Source organism: Athene noctua, chromosome 1, assembly GCF_965140245.1.
Source record: "Athene noctua chromosome 1, bAthNoc1.hap1.1, whole genome shotgun sequence".
NCBI classification, from domain to species: domain Eukaryota; kingdom Metazoa; phylum Chordata; class Aves; order Strigiformes; family Strigidae; genus Athene; species Athene noctua.
In genome coordinates this window covers 122,163,635-122,184,284 of record NC_134037.1, presented here as the reverse complement: position 1 = coordinate 122,184,284, position 20,650 = coordinate 122,163,635, and the positions used below count along the sequence as shown (strand labels likewise).

General features: G+C 37.9%; 1 protein-coding gene across 22 annotated transcripts in view; it reads right to left on the bottom strand.

The window, feature by feature from the left end:
- The window catches only part of PLCB4 (phospholipase C beta 4), a 220,632-nt gene that overhangs the window by 63,615 nt on the left and 136,367 nt on the right, over positions 1–20,650 (bottom strand). For all 22 annotated transcript variants that reach the window (XR_012634300.1, XM_074913462.1, XM_074914048.1 and 19 more), the window contains 6 exons: positions 16,404–16,483; positions 15,776–15,829; positions 9,668–9,749; positions 8,555–8,655; positions 7,873–7,930; positions 2,885–2,993 (listed from right to left, as the gene is read on the bottom strand). Coding sequence is in view for 21 of the 22 variants with exons in the window: in XM_074913462.1 (XP_074769563.1) it covers positions 2,885–2,993; positions 7,873–7,930; positions 8,555–8,655; positions 9,668–9,749; positions 15,776–15,829; positions 16,404–16,483 (484 nt within the window). In the remaining variant the exon portion in view is untranslated. The remainder of the gene's footprint in view (positions 1–2,884; positions 2,994–7,872; positions 7,931–8,554; positions 8,656–9,667; positions 9,750–15,775; positions 15,830–16,403; positions 16,484–20,650) is intronic.

The following is a 20,650-nucleotide window of genomic DNA, read 5'->3' as shown; positions in this document are numbered from 1 at the left end:
CATTTTCTACAATGAACGTGGGACATACAGTAATTCAGGGGACAGAATTCATAGCACCTTTCTCTTCTCTGCTGATATATGCTTCATAAAGTATAAAAATATATTAAAAAATGAGGGATAGATTTTAGTGAAAACAAAGTAAGAATAATCAGTACTACAGTTAACAGTTTTAAAGTGGCCAAGAGACTGAAAAATTATATGGGGTAGGGAAGAAGGGATTACTCACAGAGTCACTGCAGACAGTGGTAATCTGGAACTAATTTGGAGATTGCTTTCCTTAAAGTCACATCTGAACACTTAGCTATTGTTAAGACACAGGCTTCAGCAGTCCTATTTTCATTTTGTTTAAGACAACTTTCCTCTTACACAGAGAACTCCAATAATCCCACTTTTCATTCTGCTCCTTGCTTTCTGAAAAAAATCCTCTACTGTCCTTGGTGTCAGCCAGAAGTGAACTGTTCTGGAATGCCTTATTCAAATCCTCTCAGCTGATTCCAGGTTTTGGAAGAGGAAAAAAGGGGGTAAAATGGAATTTTCAACTTTAAGAATGTTTTTATTTTGTTGATCACTGAGAACTTAAAAGCAGCAGCACAAAATATCACAGATGATATGCACTTCTAGTGTATCATCTAGCGGAAAAAAGTCACAGCTGAGCAGGCATTCTAGACAAAGAATGGCTGAGACCTCAGAAACTTCACAGTGCTCTAAGTGCTCAACAGACCAGCCTCTATTTTTGACATGCACTCACCAGGTGGAAGAATTTGCTTTTGTAGTGCTCCTGAGCAGACTCAGGTTCCTAAACTGCCCAGCATTAACTTGTTCCGCTTTACCTACTCCCTCTGTTACTGAAATATAACCAAGGAAGAGTCAGTTGATTATTGGTACTGCCTTGGTGTGCATCAACCTTGTTTCTTAATTGAGCTTAATTACTTTGCTCAACAGCAAAGTTATATCTAAGAAGGGGAAAGAGACTGCAGAGAACAGCCACTACTGAGACAAATTCTTGTCTTCTTTAAACACGAAGGTTCAACATGTTATATGAAATCATATCTCTATCCTGCTGATTGCATCGGGATAAAATCTGCATCAATGTAAATGATCCATGAAAGAACACTGCTGCTGTTCTGTTACTCTCCATAACCCTGTCCCTGCACATTTACTTAAAACCTCTTAGGAATATAAATCAAACAAAGAGGCAAAATAATTAGCCAAGATTCAATTATTGGCTAAAATAATAAGCCAATATCCATTCCCTTGCTACAGCTTGGTGCTTGCAAAACCCTCTTTGAGAAACACTGAACATTTTTTTCCAGTTCTAGATTAATTTCCTCCTTCATAAAACTCGTTTTTACACGTTCCACCCTAAACAGTTGGCAGCTATGTTAGTACACCTTCCTCATTTTGGAAAATATGTAAAATACACTGGCATCAAGAGGAATCACAGATGAGTGCCTTTAAAATCAAGTAATTAATACTTGGAGAATTCTATTTCACGTAGAGAGAAAGAGAAATAAGCTACACTGCTCATGAGTGGAAAACCCTCTTAACGTTTATAAATGACTCCTAGACAAGAAATATCCCCTCTTCTCCCAAGGTGATTCCTAAGAAGTCCATGTTTTCACAGAACTAAGAGAGCAATCTATTAACTCAGCATACAACACAGCATCTGGAGTAGCATATACAGTACAAGCTCCTCCTCTAGCAGTTTGGTCAAAAGGACTAAAGTACTATACGGAACGGTGAAAGCTACACATCCAGCTACAGAAGGATTCCTTAAGCTCATTCCGTAAGTCTTATTCCTTAGGACTGAGGAAGACAACAGTAAACTCTTCCTAACCACTAGCCCAGAAAAAGTAAAAGGGGCAGGTGTTGCTGTGGAAGGCGTTGCTGGTGTCAACACCTGTGATCATAAAACAACATAAAGGCACACAGAGGACCCAACAATGCTGCAGCACAGAGCAGAACTGCCTTGGGCTTTACTGAAGCAATTTAAGATATTCCCTCCTTCTCTTGTCTACTTTGTGCATCCTTCCCCCTTGCAGGGGCAGCAACAGCGGATGTGTAAAGCTACTTGATATCTTATTCTTTAGGCAAGCAGATTCCTGTTAGGATGCCCGAAGGTCTATGGCTTTGCAAAGCTCCTCCTCTGCATGCTATAACGATTTCCAGCAAAGGGGGAGGGAGGACGGATGCGGATAGCAATATTTTAATTTGCACAACTGATCCCAACACAGCTATTTCAGCAGAATGGATAAGAACTGGGAGCTAAGTTCAACAACTGACACCTCCAAGACCCATAGTGGCTCAGGACACCATCAGTCCAAGAACAACTTGGAGACTTCCTGCAGTCTTCTTGTTCAGAAAGAACATTTTTTTCAATTTACCCACATAAAATACCCTGTTCTAAGCAAGGCTGCTGCCCTCAAGCACTATACAGATAAGAAGGTGGATGCAAATCCAATGGTGGACATGGTAATATTTTTATTTTAAATTTTTTTTTTCTTTTTCACACAGTATCTATACACCTTTGCAGTCTCTCTTAGAACTTGGCCCCAGCCACACGTATGTTGCCTTGTTGCTAGGAAGAACCTCCATGTTGTTCCCTATTTGCTCGATTGTAGCCTCCCCCTGTTCATATCAGGATGGCTGTCTTTGTAGCCACACTATAACCTGGATCAGGGAAATAATCCTAGAAAAACACTGATTTTGAGGGGCAAATATTTTTCAGCAGATCAGTTTGCTGATCTCATTCACTGGGTGGCCAGACAGGTGCTTGCCTCCTGACCACAAGGACTGTAAGCTCCCTTTTAAAAGTTTCGATGCTTTGGAACAAATTCCCCAAATGCCTAAAACCAGTGAATACTGAATTCCCTCCCACATTTACCTTTACTCTTCAAGTCTTCATCTGGCTCATATGTCTCAATTATCTGCATTGCTCTTTTTGTGTCATAAAAGGGAAATAAAATTTCATTGAGCCGAGGATCTCGTTGATGCTAAGGTTAGAAAACAAGGGAATTCAGCAAAACAATACAGTGCATGGCTATCATCCAAGAGCATTTCATTACTGCAGATGAGAAAGAAAGAAGTGGACATTTAAAAAAAAACAAAAAAACAAAACAAAGCAAAAAAAACCCAAACCAAAGATCCCTAAAGCTTACAGACTATTCAACAGTAAGTTTAGCTTTAGGCAGAAAACAAACCTTATCTTTCATAGGATACCTAGGCAGATTGATTATAAAAATATTTCAAAAAGCAAATCCAGTGCAATTGTATAACCAGCCTTACTCTTCCTTGTTCATGAAAATAATGACTGCACGTGGCATATGTGCAAATGAAATGTTGACAATAAAAAGCTAAATCTCTCTCTTTGTAAATTCTCTCTCTTCCTAATCTTTTTTTGTAGGTCATGTAAACTGACAGACTGGACTGATGGCACTGTAATCACCTCTGCAAAAATGTATGTCTTCAGTATCTACAGCTAAAGTAAAAATTAGAAGCAAAATAAAGCCATACTATAAATACAGAATTTGAAACTCAAATTTAGAAATATGCAACTACTGATAATTATTTGTGAATCGTGGAAACATTCTGTTATTAACTATTCAAAAAACAGTGTAGGTTCTTAGAAGAAATATGTACAATTTAAAAGAGCTTCACAATATAATCTCTTTAATTCAAAGTAATTTATGATGTTAGGATTTTGTAATATATGTAATATTTAGATATAATTTAGCAGTGACTTCTAATACACTACTAAAACTCAAGAGTTTTTAAGTTTTCACTTCATGGTGTGCTACATAACTTTTGCTTTTCTTCATGCTGGATTAGAGCTGCACACTGTGTGCCTGATTCTCCATTAAAAGAAAATTTAAAACATAATTGAACAGAGTAGTGGCATGTAAGCAGATGCAATAAAACATAAAGAAAGAAATATGTCTGTGAAAACACTCTTTTACCCCAGTAGGCGCCTAGTTTTCAGGCTTTAGTTTAAGCAGAATTCAAAAATGTAACAGGCCATCCTCATATTGGTGATCAATAGTTTGGAGTGGAGAGGATGGTGTTGATATGGCTTGGAACAGCACTATCAGCATTTGCTGTAATTCCTCATGTGTAAAATTTTTGATGGTTTTTTTTTTGTTATAAAAGAAATAGCCAATCAAAAATAAGCACTAGATCTCCTCTCTTACAACCAATACAGTGGTGCATGTGCTTGATTAATTCGAAGAAATTACAACCAATGCCAATTTAATCATGCAGCTAAGGAGGGATCTTTCAAGTAATGCTACTGAGAGTCTGCAACATCTAAAATATAGCAGTTTCATTCACTACAGATTGGCTGTCTGGATATCTAAGTAAAACTCAGGTGAAATATGATATAAGAGCAGATGGATGCAGGACATAACTTGCTAAGCAGCACACAACAGCAACACAACACTGGCATGCAACAGTACAGTCTACTGTGACAAATGACAAGCTTTATACCATTAGTGACAATACACCACTTCAAAAAAATTGTAAGAAATACTAGGGAAGGTTCTTCACTTAAGAAAAGTCTCTTCCCCAGTCTCTTTCTTCTACAGTGAGTCATAACCAAACAGAAGAAAATAAATGGGATAAAGGAAAAAGTCTCCTCTTGAGAAAGAGTCCCAGAGTTATCGAAACGAGGTAAGACCAAAATATTCTTGCAGCAATGATCACTCATTATCAATTTGCCATTTGAATAAAAGCATGTATTTATGTTTATTTAGTATAAAAAACCAAAGCAAAATTGACAACTGATGAACTTTTACTTAACAAAAGGAAGAAAGCTTACTAGTGTCTCCTGGCGAAATGTTCAGGGAAACATTTTCCTGTCCAGGGAAAGTTGTAACACAAAAACTGACCAAAACTAAAACTAGTTTCATCTAGAAAGACAACATGCCCCAGGACTAACTGTGTTTGTCCAACAAGGTTGCATTTGATTTGATTGGTTGCATTCTAGTTACTGTATTAGACAGGACACCCTTACACTAGACATTCTTAACCATATGAGGGTGAAACATCTAGAAGCATGGGGAGAAAGAATGCCTGTATGGTTCTGCAGAGAGAGAAAGATCACTGAGCCTCTCCAAACTGGCCTCTATTCTCCTCTCTGAGTGGATACAAACTGAGATGCACAGCAGTTAACGTTGTGGCAAAACCAGTTTTCCCCCTTGAATTTGTCCTGAGCAGTGGTAAGAAGGGTGTCCTTCTGTAGAGATGAGAAACAGAGGCAGATAGAGCTAGCGAGTGAGTGGGAAGGAGGGAGGATGAGCGAGAAAGTGAGTGGAAGGGAGGGAGGGAGGAAGAACAAGGAAGCAGGAAAGAGGGGTGGCAGCAGAAAAGAGGGGCATAGAAAAGGATCTCCTCATACCTCCTTTCCAGGAGAAAGGGTGAATCCTGGTCAGACCACTGAATTTCCATTTTGACAGTCACTTGGCTTATTAATTTATTGATGCAAATGAATGGCAGGAGCAAATCTCAATAGTAGTGATCTCAGCTCTTTTTCTACTACATTTTCTTTTTTCAAAATTTGACTTTAAAAAAAGAAGACCTAGACAAAATATTTGGTGCTTGACAATAATTAAATTTCTAAAAACTTCCCAGAAGCTTTCATACTGATACACAATGAAATCGGCTGTCAGCCAGCAGCATTAAGTCAAATACAGACAGCAGTTTGGAAAAACTCCAGGAAAGCAGCTAACTCTCCACTCATACCCAATAACATATCCTCATGCTTAGAGCTCCTGCAGCATGCCTTGGAGGTTACTGAATTCAAAATAATTTAGGTTAAAGACACTCAGAAAGAACTGCTCTGCCAAGTAACTCCCCTCTCCTATACAATGATAATAATATTTTTATATTTTCCAGCATTAAACATCATTACTAATTGCAGTGTTGGCCAGCTGTCAAGGGGACAGAAATGATCACTTCAGGAGGGAGATTCTGGGTCATTTAGTGCCTTTCAAATCATGACCAAAACTTTAAACTCAATTTGGAGACCAAAAGACCTCCAGCGCAGAGCAAGGAGGCATTAGTTTCATTCATCAGAGTGAATGTCCTGCTCTGTAAAACCATGTGACTAATTTTTCCCAGCTGTGATCACCAACTCAGGGGCCAACAACAGGATTTCAAACTGCAAAATTTGTAGTGTCAATAAGAATATAACCACAAGATGTATCTTTCTCCAATACTGCCCATAAACTAAAGCTTCTAATTCTGTAAAAAGAACTGCTGAAACAATACAAAGCCGAGAGCACAACAATTCCATTTTACATTTTTAACCAGTTACTGGAGATAGCCAGGAACTTTTTACAGTTGCTGGCAGCTCTTCTTCAGAAATCTGGGCTTCAAGGAAACACATTTTAAACTAAAACAATTAGAGAGATCAATTTTAAAATAAGGAAAAAATAGTAATTTACTGGAAAATGAGGATCAATTAAAAAAACAATCAGATGCTAATATGGTTCAAAGTGGGGACAGGGCTGTGTGCTTCAAGCAGTGAAGTGTATCTATCACTAGAAGTAAATTGGGGGGCTGAGGTATTTAATGGAATAATTTATAATTTAAATCACAACATTATCCTTTCTCCCTTCAGTGAAGAAGCGAAAAATCACATGGCTTAGCTATGCTCTCAGTCCTGAAAACATTTAGACACTGAGTTTTTTAAATAGTTGTGACAAAATAACATCTCACAGCAGTAAGATTGAGCATGTGCTCCAATTTGCTAGTAGAGGGAACTATGTGGGTACGAACTAAGGCCCCAAATATGTAACCATTAGTCCTGAGATTGTTAATCTTCTCACTATCTTTTCTTTTTAAATACTCTTTCTACATGTAATTCAGGTTTGATGAAGAGTAAGGTATGAATTCCCTACTGAAAATTATATTCTAAATTTGATATATGGGGAACTTACAGCTTGAATCTTCACACTGCAGAATCAGATATATATTTTGAGATACAGATAATATTTATATTTATAACATTTATAAAAATATATAAAATAGATTTTTAACTAGTAAGATAAATTTTAGACGGAGAGATTTTTGGTAATGCGCTCAGTCCCTAAAAGATCATACAGAAAGGTAAAGCAGCTATTCATGTTCCAGATCAGAAGAATCTACTGGTACAAGTAGAACGCATTTATTTTCCATGTGTACATTCTTGTCAAATCTACATAGTGTATTTGTTGCAATTCTGAATGAGTCAGTCTTCTATAACTTACTGTGCTTTAGGAATAGAAAAAAACCCAACCCCTCATTGTTTATTGAACTACTTTGCACACTTATGATGTTTTTAAGAAATACTAAATACTCTTGCCAAAAACTGTATTCTGGAAATACAGCAATAAAAATATTTCCTCTTATTCTGCACACACACTATGTTAAAAAACATATACAAACTCTTAAAATATCCTCTTAGCTCTTAGATTTGTCATAGATTGAAATAATACTGTCGAGAAGAATCAAACCATTGTTTATAAAAGCTGACTTATTACTCAGAAGGTTTAGCAAATATATTTAGCCGGGACCTAGAGTTAAATTGCTTATAATAAAAAACTGGATAGATTTTAGTTGGAACTGCATTGAATGTAACAGTATAAAATGTATAAAACACACACAACACACAACACAGCAGCAAGTTATCAAACAGGTGCAATCTGCAAAGCCAACATGTAGAAAGCACAACATACAAGGTTGAAGCTGATTTTTGCACCTGGACATTACCATAATGGAAAGATCAGCAGATCAAAAGCATAGCAAATAATGGCATGATTCATGCAATGGAAAGACTGGAAGAAGCAAGCCACTGCAGACAGACTTGTATGGTAGTTAATGTATGAAAAAGCTTACTTCATTTAGAAAGCTCACTAATTGGTCTACCGTTAAATAATCAGTTTTGTCTCCATTGCTGAAAAGAAATTTATTAGAGAACATAAGTTTTCATATACGATGCTACAGTAGGTATGATTTACATGTTGACATTGTTGATACTTTCAAAACCTACTTTCTACCTCAAGTAGCTCTATAATCTCAAAATGAACAGTCACAGAAAACATACTAACTGTCTATGCTTGGCACAGTATATCTCCCATACTTCCTATAGCATAACAAACATTACTTCATAAAACAACATGTAAGCCCGCAAGCTGAGAATAAATTGAGTGAAGAAACTTTTAAAACTTCAAATTTCTTGCTTAATTTCGTTAGTTCACATAACTGTGTTAATCACCTAAAGGAGCAAGTTAAAATTACAGTAGTTAGTAAAGCCAATGCAAATTAAAAAAAAAAAAAAGTCCAGGTGCTTTCTCTAACTGATGTAAAAGTTGCTCTAAATTACAGAGTGAACTTTTACATTAACAACTGAGAGGGAAGGAAGGGGAAAAAACCATAGACTTGAGTTTCTCTTAAAATACTGCTGATGCTACTAGGATTCAAGGTTAGATATTCTTTACAGTGTTCTGCCACTATTAGATAGGGACTAAAACCGCAGCAAAATGAGTTTAAAGGAAGATTATATTAAATTTGAACTTACATCTTCTTAAACAGATCCTCTATGTCAGTTCGGGGACATATCTTTTGGGTGAGCTCATAAAATTTCTCATAAGTAAATGCTGCAGGCTCAATTTCATCATTCTGCAACAAAATGCAAAGGTACATTTATGCAGCAAAAGAGAACTTACATGCTCCTTTCCCAAGAGCGTATCTTGTGTTAGAAAAGCAACCAAGAACTGTTTTAGCTCTTTCCCTAGTATCATTCACCTATTTGTGTATCTTCTGAATACAGTTCTTAATTCATCTTTATCACAGACCTGTTTGATGTGCTTATATTCTGACCTCATAGCAACATTGATTTTACATAAATGCAGAAACTGGAAAACAGTCTTTATTTTTCTTCTGAAGCTTAAAAATCCCAGAATGCAAAATAGTGTACAAACTTCAAGGTATTTATACTGAAGCCAAGGAACAATGAGAAAAAGTTCCAAGTTTGGTGCAAAGGTTTTAAAAAGCAAGGCAGCTCTCATACAGGGGCAGGCAAAATTTCCATGAGGGAGGGAACACATGGCTAACACATTCAGTATCATCTCCTCCTCTGAACAAGACCAGCACTGCAGGAGCTTTCACCAGGTGCTTCCTGCAGTCAGGCCAAGAACTAAGCATGGGCTGGAGTCTCCAAAAATGAAAGAAGGGAGACTGGGCAGGGAGTAAAGCTGAAAAAAATAGCTGTGCATGTAACCAGCCATCAGTTCTCTGGGGCTGCTGGCAGGGGCTCCCCCTGCAAGTGGGACAGAGCTGGACAGCAGTTCTCCAATGGACAGGAGCAAAGAGCAGGAGGAGTCAAGAAATGCAACTGATAGCATACAACACAAAGTATTACGCGCATATTCTGTGCTCATGTGCTTTATATAAATGAATGAAAAGAGGTCTGTTACAGAAGAGAAACCTCACCTGAGAGGTTTAAGGACCATTATGTCATACAGATTTAATTACATTTTCGTTTTAGAGAACAACTTACAGTGATTAGTAAGTTACTCATGAACAATAGGCATGTTTTTATGTGATGCAAATGACTTAGGTCACAGCTATGAATGTGAATAATTCATCAATTTATTAGTATACAAAAAAGTTATTCAAAATCACTCAATACCTTTCCACTGGGAAGACCTAATTCCTTAAGTGCCTGAAAGATCACTTTTTCTGTTTTACCTGATGCAAAGGTTCTGGTAATGCTAAAACAAAAAAGAATGGGGGGAAAAAAAAGGAGAAATGTTAGTCAGTTTTTAAACAATCAGCTTGCTCTCTCTTGCTTTTACTGCCAACATTTTCCTCTGGCTTAAACTGATGAATGTAAGCATCTTCCAAGTAATAGTGCAGTTGAAAAAGTGCTCTAAGCTTCACAGAGCAGCAGTGCTCTGCCTGCAAGCTATCCATTAGAAAAAAATATCAAAATAATGGACTGCAAAAAGAACAAAAGAGGTTTTTTTTCCGATATACTGGGATATGGAGCTGTGCAAAGGATTATTCTGTTGGCTCTTTTCAACTCTATGCATAGATAAATGATTGTGTTTTAAAAGTAGCAGATTCTATAAGCGAGGAGACTCATGTCTGGTTGTGGTGACTTCCCTTCCTTTCAAAGCATTAACCTCCTAGATGACCTCCCATATTACCCATCATCACGAACCATCCCCAACTGCACCTTCCTTTGTCTTTCCTTTTCAAGCAATCGCTGCTAACAAGCAACTCCCAGCTGCATGCCAAATCTCCTTCCCTGCTCCCTCACTAGCTGCAGTGCTCACTCCTCCCTTTGAATGCTCCCTCACCTCATAGACATTATTAATATCCCTGCTCTAGACATATTGCACACAGCTCATTTAGGTAGGTCTCAGCTGCTACTGAAATATTTCCAAACGGATTAACAGCCTCTTCCTCCACAAAACAGGGGCGATTTCACCATGCATGTGACTGACAAACTTGTTTCACTTGAAATTAAATCAATCCAATTAAAGTTTAGCTATTTGGTATGATTAATGTGAAAGCATTTGGTCTATTTCTGTTTCCATTTGAGATGAGTTTGAATAACCTCTAACTCTGGAAAAATAGATCCAAACTTGACAGCTCTCCTTCCTTTTGTTTAAGGTCTAAGCTAAAATGATGTGTCCCATAACCCTTGATTTTGGTGTCTCCATCTGTGGAGAAAAACTGTCTGTGTCCAATATCTATTTCTAATGCTGACAAAAGTTGTATATTGTGAAAGACACAGTAATCGCATGATAAGAATATGTTGCTCTTTATAATCAAGACAAACATTTGCTGAGACTTTTTGTTAGTCTCTTGCATACTAAATAATTTCACATAGTGAAAGATGTGAAACAAACTGTTGCCATAGCGATTCACAGTCGTTTCACTCTGTGAAACACTCTGAACTGCCTCTGCAAATATTTTCATGCTAATAAAATTAACATCAGATTTGTTAAAGTGTTATTTTATCATTTAGATCAATAAACCTGGCTATTTTTAATTTTTTTTTATTTTTACTGGGTTCTTATAACAGTTAGATTTCCATGTCCCTGTTTAGGCACCCAAATAAGTTATTTGATTTTCCAAAGCTGATATGTACCAAGATGTTTTCACTAAAGTATAGACTGAGTTTAACTTTAGGCACTTGTTTCTTAAACAAATCTCAGGCATCTCTACAATTTACAACCTGTCTCCAGCCCTGTAAAAAATTCTATGTCTGTTCTAATGAATCGGGCCCCAATAATAAATGTCATGTAAAACGTGTAATAATGGCGTAATTAATCAGAAACAGAGAGCCAAGTTTCCATGGCTGCAGGGAACTTATTTTTGATGCCAAACTATTTTTTACTTCACCAAAGATGACATCAAACATAGCAGAGATTTGTAATGAGAGCAGCAGTCTAGAATTGCATGAATCAAAAAATGTAAGTGTAAAAATACAGCACGACAATTTCATTTTGCTAAGGATACTGTAAATAAAACTACTTTTCCCTCTATCAGAAGAGAATTCATCCTAGCAGATTTACATTCACCTTGTTGTATGCCTTGGAAGAAAATTGGGCTACTTCAGATGCAGGCAAGTTACTGGTCAAGATACCTACAGGTGTTTTCTCCTCATGTTTGACAGTGGTTTGGGGCTTTTTATGGTAACACTTCAATGCACTTCCTCATAAATATTTAAAATACTTCCCATATCTGGGACCGAGGGGTATGAATCTGTCATGCTTGCTGATGGATTAAATGACTTGATTACTTCAGACCTTACCACTTTCCAACCATTAGTCTATTAGTTCAAAAACCAAGCAAACACAAACTTTCAAATCAATCTTTTACCATGGCTCCACTGAATTTATCAGTTTGGCTAGAACTGGAAGTACCACTACCTACACTGTAAAAGAAATTACTAAAACTATGATTTCCAACCATCATCTAAGTACTGAAACAGATTTCTTCCAGGCACTCTGGAATAATCAATACAAAACACATTTACTAAAAAAGTGTAATTTCAAATTAATTTAATTAATCTACTGTAAAACAGATTTAAAGCTCATTTTTCATAGTTTAGCTTTTTCTTTTTTATATATATATTTTCATAGTTAGAAGCTAAATTATCTTAAATCCTTTGAAATGTAGTTATACAAGGGATAAACATAGATTGAGCAAAGCTAATTTCTAAACAGGCTCTAGCTGAACAGGTGCAACTTGCACATGCAGAAAATCTGTTTTCCGCCAACAGAAAACTGCAAAAACAAGTAGATTTATTTTTTGAAAACAAACACTGACCTTTTTAGTCATCATTTGCAGCAGTGTTAAAAGCTGAAAATATTAAATATCTTACTTGATGCCCTGTCCTTATAAGATCTATAGATGTAGTTCTAGACTCAGACTGCAAAAATTTATTAAAGCCCAAAAGGCAAAACTGACGCTCTCCCAAGCTTTTTGCACTACTAACTGCCAGAATTTCTTCTCTCTCAAACACAGTAGGTTGATAGTAATAGATATATGCCCCAAAGTACATTAAAATCCAGAAGTACTTGAGAAGAATCTTCATGCCTCTGCAACCCCCAACTGTACTAATACGGAGTCAGGAATATTTATGCCATTTACCACTGACAGCCTAAGGAGTTTCACCCTCTCAGGGCTCATAATTTCCTACAGTCATATGCTAGCTGCAAAAATCTGTCTTAAACCTGAAAAGAAATGCAAGGAGCTCTGATTTCTCAGGTGATAATTCCCCCCCCCCCCTTCAGTGTTTTTCTGCACTTGTGTGTAAAAATGAAACACAGGTGATCTTCTGATACATATCCCTACAGTTTAACAGATCTGCAGGGTATTCTGTTTCTGAGAGAATAACCTTCCTATCTGTATCCTCAGAGCTACAGCAATTGCTGCAGGAGTCCCGGAGCAGCAGGAGGAGGGGGAGGTTTGACAAAGCAGGGCTGACTAGATAGCACTGTATTTAAAAACAGGCATACGGGAAGAGCTGACCATACCCATCTGGAGGTCAGCTAAAGGGGAAGCATCAGTGGTTTAAACCAGTAGAGTTACTGAGAGGAGCTTTGGGTAAGCAACGTGAACCTTGGTGCACCTTCCATAGCAGAGCCATTCTGCCCATATTTCCCAGTACTTCCTTGCTTGTCTTCCTCATACACACATCTACCTCCTTCTGTTCCCTCTTCTGTCTCTCCGTGCTCCTCCTCTGCACTAAGTCTCTGTAGGAGGAGGAGGGAAGCAGTGAAGTTCCCCACATCCCAGGCTGCCCAGTGCTGAGACACCTGCATGCCTGTGTCCCACTTCATGGTAAGTAGCTGTTTCTGGATCAAGTTAATCTCACAATGTTGTCGTCTTCCATCAGGGCTCTCATTCACCCCCTTTTCCAAAGTAGGTCTATACAGCAGACAGATTTTTTTTTTTTTTTTTTGCCTGCATTTGGGCCACAACAACCCCATGCATCACTACAGGCTCGGGGAGGTGTGGCTGGAGAGCTGTGTGGAAGAAAAGGATCCGGGGGTTCTAACTGAGAAGCAGCTGAACATGAGCCAGCAGTGTGCCCAGGTGGCCAAGAAAGCCAACGGCATCCTGGCTTGTATTAGAAATAGTGTGACCAGCAGAAGTAGGGAGGTGATAGTCCCCTGTACTCTGCATCGGTGAGGCCACACCTGGAGTATTGTGTCCAGTTTTGGGCATCTCAATATGAGAGAGATATCGAGGTGCTGGAGTGAGTGCAGAGGAGGCAACAAAGCTGATGAAGGGCCTGGAGAATAAATCCTGTGAGGAGCGATTGAAGGAGCTGGGACTGTTCATTTTGAGGAAGAGAAGGCTGAGGGGAGACCTCATCACTCTACAGCTACCTGAAAGGACATTGTAGAGAGGTTGGTGCTGGTCAATTCTCACATGTAATTAGCAATAGAACAAGAGGAAATGGCTTTAAACTGCAACAGGGGAGGTTCAGATGGACATAAAGAAAAAATTTTTCACAGAAAGAGTGGTCAGACAGTGGAATAGGCTGCCCAGGGAGGGGGTGGAGTCACCATCCCTGGATGTGTTTAAGGGTCGTTTGGATGAGATGTTGGGGAATATGGTGTAGGGGAGAACTTTGTAGAGTAGGGCTGGTGGTTGGACTCGATGATCCCAAGGGTCTTTTCCAACCTGAATGATTCTGTGATTCTCCTCTACAACTTTTCTCCAGGTTCTCACTGACATCTCTCCTAGTCCTTTCAGCAAGTGATACAGTGCTTCCCGGATGATCCCCAAAGAGTTACCACATTTCACCCACACCAACATAGGGTGTTCCTTGGATCATCCAGGTGTAAAGAAAATTCAGCTTCCCTCTGCACAGCACGGGACAGTAGATCCTTTACAAATTTATAAGCATACTACTTTGCAATAAATTAAGCTGCTGGCAACTGATTTATGTCAACCTGGAAATAGTACAAATTTTAATTTAAAGATTTAATACACTGGAACCAGTGGACTGGACTCTCTTCAGCAATACGCAAGCTTGTCTGCATACACAAATCAGTGTGCTGTAGCACACCAGAGAGAATTTATGCCTTGCTAAATGAAAGGTGAAGTATCTCAAGGCAGAAAGTTTCAGACAAGCTAGTGCATTATAAATTCATATTGAGGAATAAAGCTCTATGTTCAAACACAGGCATAAAGCACTAGAGTCTCAAAAACTAAATTTGCCACTGTAGTATTTTTCCCCCATGGTTACCCTTCAGTTGATGATATTCCTCATGGGACTTCTGCACAGAAGGTGCCTCATGGCAGTTTAGTCAAGTTTGAGAAAAGCAGGGACTCTGTCAATGTGAAAGCTGAAAGATTAACACACTGAAACAGCCTTAAAACTTGTCAAGGAGTCACTTGAGCCATGAAACTAAAGAAACCCAGAAGGCAACATAGCAGGCCCTTTGTCTTTTTTCAGATTCTATAGATGCAAAATCAAATCTTTCTCCCTTGAAAAAAATGTTCTGTGAGGTTTATTGTACAAAGTCATCCTCCTTGCTCCCTTCTGTGAGTTTCTATTTGCATGCCCCAAAAGTGTGGTTTTCACATACTGCATGAAGAGGAAAGAAGGTCAATGTATCAGCAAGAATTAATTTCCAGAGCAAGAGGGGTGAAAATTATAGTCTAGCCAGAGAGGACTGAAATAAGTAACTTGTAATAGTACAGAAAAAAAATACACTATACTACTTTTCTGTTACTGACAACAACTAACAAAGTGATTTATTTACCATGTGGAGAAAACAAAATATTATCCTGGGGGTTCCCATAAAAGCAGAATTAATTTTGGCAGAGCTATATCTGTCTCTTTTACATGGAACTGCGTTTTAAAATGTACCTTTTTGCCCTCTACTTAACTGGCCTGCAAGCTTTTATGGTTCTTTGGCTAAGTATTTTATTAAGTTTTACAACTGAAAAACCCACCCCAGAGTTTGAGGAGTTTTAAGCTGAGAAAACTGATGCTCTTAGCTCTAAGTGACTTTGAAAACTATTAGATGCACTCATATCTTCATTACAATGGACTAAGAAAAAAAACTGCTAGGCTGATAAGAAGTCCTGCCTAATTTACCAAGGAGGTAAGGAACTCAGCTAAGTATGTCTAGTTCTGTACTTATTTTTACATACGTGTTAATAATACAATTGATACTATATTTCAGTATTAAGCTACAAAATTTTATTAATGTTATACAACCAGTACCTGATAAAAACTGGAACTCTCAATTGTGCTTACCTCCGAACTGGAATTTTCCCATTTGTGTTTGTTAGAAAGGCCAGCTTCATCCAGCTGAAATTAAGAATGAAATATTTTTAACCCACTATTTATTGAAATTGGGATCTAGATACTTATATTTAGTTTAAGATTATAGTCATGTCTGTGAAATGAGTACAAAAAAATGAGTTGCTCTGTAATAAAAACATTTTTCTGTAACTTTTTAGTGCTCGAGGCAGAGCAGTTCTTTAACTCTAAAGGCAAAAAGTAGCCCAAAAGAATCAGTACATTAATTAACACAAATGTGAAGACAAGAAAGACTCATGGGGCTTTGTTTGCATATGCACCAATGAAAGAACAAGCCAGACAATAATTAAACCATACAATATCAACAAATCAAATTAATGGTTATAGATTATCTTATAACTTCTCCTGGGCAGGTGCCAGATATAGACTCAAGACAACTTCTGGTCACAATGAAAGATAAACTTTAATTTAATACCATTTTCTTTATGGTGTTAAATCTTTTGTGATTGTAAATGTTGAACTCTGACAAACGAAATATATATTTTTTAAAAAAAAAAATTCCAAGAAGGAAAATACAAAGACAGAAAAATAAAGGAGAAGTGGAGGAAATAAAGGAACTTACTGTTTCTTGAGACATGTCATTGGACTGACATTGTTAGCTCTAAAATTATGTATGATGGATCCAAGCCCTTCTACCCATTGCTGAAAAACATGAAAATACACAAACACCAAATCAGGAGAACTGAAAAAGCAGGAAAGCTTGTCTTGGGGGAAGGCTGCTCTTCCTTGCAGCTGTGGATAACGTTATTAACCTGAGTTGAGGAAAAAAACTGCCCACTTCACATCTTATAACAACATCATGGAAAAGTCTAGCCACATTTTACCCATTTTATCCTTCACTAACCAAAGTGATTGTGCTTTCCACACTTCCAAGTGCTACATGTAGCATCAGCGGTGCCATTAGCAGAGCTTATTGCCAGCAAAGGCAAGTGGTCCATTGATTGATTTATTAAGCCTTCTATTTATAGCCTGTATAAACATATGCCTCCCTTTCAGTTGCGGCTGGCAATATTAGCTATTACTAAGCAACGTTATACAGTATCTGATGACATATTTAACTGGTTCAGTTTTAGAAAAGGAATGAAACAAAATATTAATAAGCTAGAGCAAGCCACGGGGAGGCACAACAATTGTTCTGTGACACTGACCTCATCTAACACCCTGTTACATATTCAAATCCTGCTTGCTTTCATCCTTAAAAAGCAAAACATTCCAGTAATCACTGGGATGACTTTCAGCCAACAGCAGCATTACAACACACACTTACATAATTCCTTTTTATGGATCTATTTATCTACTATAGCTTGGACCTAGACTTTGCAGGACTGTATAGAAAAAGCTTAAGGATTAGACCCTAACATGAACACTCATTGACTTCAGCAAGAATCCTAGCAGGATAAAGCTATAGGAAGAGAAAAAAAATGACAGTGCTACAAGCCAAGTTTGATCTCAATTATGCTATTGTAATGCTAGGATTACTCAACAGATAATTTACACTGGTGGAACTGAGACGGGATTTGGTCCACTGCTTAACATTAGCCTTATGAATAAAGAAGCTTCTTGCTTCCGGCCAAATTCTGTGCGTGCAGCTTGAACTGACTTGGGCAGAATCCAGAATTTGACACTTATAAATAGATGCAGATGAGTGTATTTTTCTTTTCATGAATGAGAGCTGTACATCTGCAAAACAGATGAAAAAAAAATCATCATTTATATAGGAGGAACACTAACATCTTTGGAAAACAGCATAAACAGCAGAGAGTAAATCCCTATGGCCTAACACAAGGTCTAAGGGGTCAATTCAGCAGATAAACACATTTAAGCAGACCCTTGCACTCATGACACATTACACGAACATCACAAACGTCTTTTTAAACAAGAAACTGTTAATCAGACTCCCTTAAAATAGACCTTATGAATCTATTCTGCTTTAGGAAAAGTAGCCATTTATTAATATTTTTAAATTGCTTTTTAAATTACCTCTTTAAGAAGTACTACATCAAATATTTATACACAAAAGGTGTGTATCTAAGATTCATTTAAAATAGAATTCTGACTTATGAGAAAAGTTAGCATTTGGGCTCTTCTTAGGTGTGATTTGTGCTCAAAAACAACCCACCAGTAACAGTCTGCCCTCCCATTTATCGTTTTCCAGCTGCATGAATAAGATGACTCAGTAGTCATAGCATGGATGCACTGCCAAGAGATATAAAGCAAGCAAGGTTCATGGGGTGAGATAATATTATTTATTGGAACTGACATAACTGGAAGCCATTGACAGACTTAGGGAACACTTATCTTTTCCTACAAGTGTTCCCTCACTTAAGATCATATAGGAACTAGAGCTTGTGATAATTTCAGGATAAATGCCTGAATAAGTCTTACATGCATTTCAATCACTTAGAACTATCCAAAATCAACTGTCATCATTCAACTATCATCAACTACCCATGGTTGGGTTTTTGTGGTTTGGTTTTGTTTGGGCTTTTTAAACAGTAAAATGTAACATTACTGCTGTATCAGCACCGTCACAACTATACAAAAACTCATCCTCGTGTGATCTGGATTAGTCTCTAGTGCCTTAAAAGCTCCTCAACCTTTCAACACTGACCCACACAGTAAAATGGCATATGCACTGCAAACAAAAAATCCCTTGCAAAATTAAATTATGCAAAATGCGTGTTGTGAATAAGCTTCAGTCTTTCAAAACTCTCATTATTTTCTGCTAAAAAATGCCATTAGTGCAATATTGGCAATTTTCAACAGGAAATAAACACACAGAGATACATTCCGATTTGAAGGCAATAGATTGCAATCACGCTAGATATAACAAAATCTAACATTTAAAAGTAAGGTTACCCAGCACTCAGTTCTGAAGTTACTCCTTTACATCAAGAACAGCTGCCAAAAAGGAACATTGCTAGGAAAAAAAAAAGTATATAGAGAAATCAATACACTAACCACTTACTGAGTAATTTCTTTGCAGGAGTTGTGCTGAAGATTTCCACTTTAGAGGACTCCCTAATCTTTTTTCAATGATAATGCCCTTTCCTGATAGAGATGCCAAATCAGGAACTGCATTCTTTTACACCAAAAGAGCACAGAACTACAGCCAAACACTGATAAGTCACAAAAGCATCACACCTCTTCTGGCATCAAGCAAGGGAGTAACCTGAGTCTCTGCCCATCTATGAATCATCTTTATATTGGCATGATGTCCCCTGGGCAAAACATGGCAGTTGGAGAGGCACATTTGCCTGTTCCACACCACACAGCTGCACTACAATGTAGCATCTGGCTGCTTGTACTTCAGTTTGGGGCTAAAGCAGTTTCTGGAGTGTTTCCATCAGATATTCCCCACAGTTACCAGCTGGCCCCAAATTAACTAGGAATAAGGGAGCTGAGGGAAAAAAAAGCGCTTCTGGCTTGAGAGCATACTATATAGAAGCATAATGACAGAAGATGAAAAAATTTCCTCATTCATAGATTAATACTCGGGCTTAGTGCAGCACATTCAAACTCTTTGACCTTCTGAGACGACATAGTCTCCAAACAACCACCATCTTCACAACCACTTTTAAGATGCTGTGATCCAGTGCACAGATATTCACAAAATACCCAAAGCCTGGATGCTCTGACAAATGTCAAGCTGGCAGTATATTGCTTTCCTGACAACAAATGATTCCTAGATTTAATGTACACTTCTCTGATGACCTTGTGGGAGGGATGAAAGAAGAGCTCAGATTTTTCTCACCTAACATGCTACAAAGAATATGGCAACAGCCTCACTTGTATGCTATGACAGCACTCCTTATTTTACAGACAAAGCTGAAAGACCTGTAAACCTATATAAGTGAACAGGGATAAAGAACCTCAATTACCTTCTTTCACGATCAGCATTTCCAAACCACTACCTCTCCAAAGAAGGGAAATCCTATTACAAGATGAAATTCTGAAATGAGGTAGATCGGAAACACTTCACTTGGGTCATACAGAAAGCAGATTTACACAATGTTTTTGATAGAAATACAAGATAGAAATATGTACTGGTGCTAGTAAGAAATATTTTCCAATTTTCAAAATATAGGTCAGCACCTTTAATCTGCCAACGTGACTCCTAAATGGCGCTCTATATACCAAGAATTATTTCAGACTCATATAAAAAAAGAATATGGGCCCTGCTATCTAATCCTAGAGAAACAACAACCGTGAAAAGAAACAAAACCCGCCAAGTACACCTTAAACACAGACCCTTATGCTGACACAATCTAAGTACATTACAGGCTGGAATAAGCAGACTTTGTTGTTTTTCTCTAACAAGATCCAACATTGTCAAATTTCTCTATAAGGAGAAGGTGCAAGAAAAATGTATTGAAGAAGCACTCTCTCAGCTTTGGCTGTAGTACTCAAACATTTCTGAGGCACTTTGTGACCTTGTGTTAGCTGAGGTTCATTGGTGAAACACCAGCAGCACTGGCAGGGTACACAGGTAAGTTTGACCTGTCAGCTCTCTTAGCCATGAACCTTTCATTTAGGAAGGTTAAAAAGGACAAAAATTATGACAGGCTAAAAATCACTGTAACCTCCAGCTCATGAAATTCTAGTCAAAGTCATCCGTAGCTTATTTACAGATGAGGTCAGTATCATCCAGACCTCTTGAGATTTTACCTTTGCTTTTACAGCGCCGTCTCTCCTCGGTTGCACTCTAGTTAATTCAAGCATGGGGAAAGCTGGGGAGGCAAGGAGGCACTGCCCTCTGATTTTGGTATTCAGTGCCTGCAACTGGCTGTCAGAAGCAAGGTCTGGCTA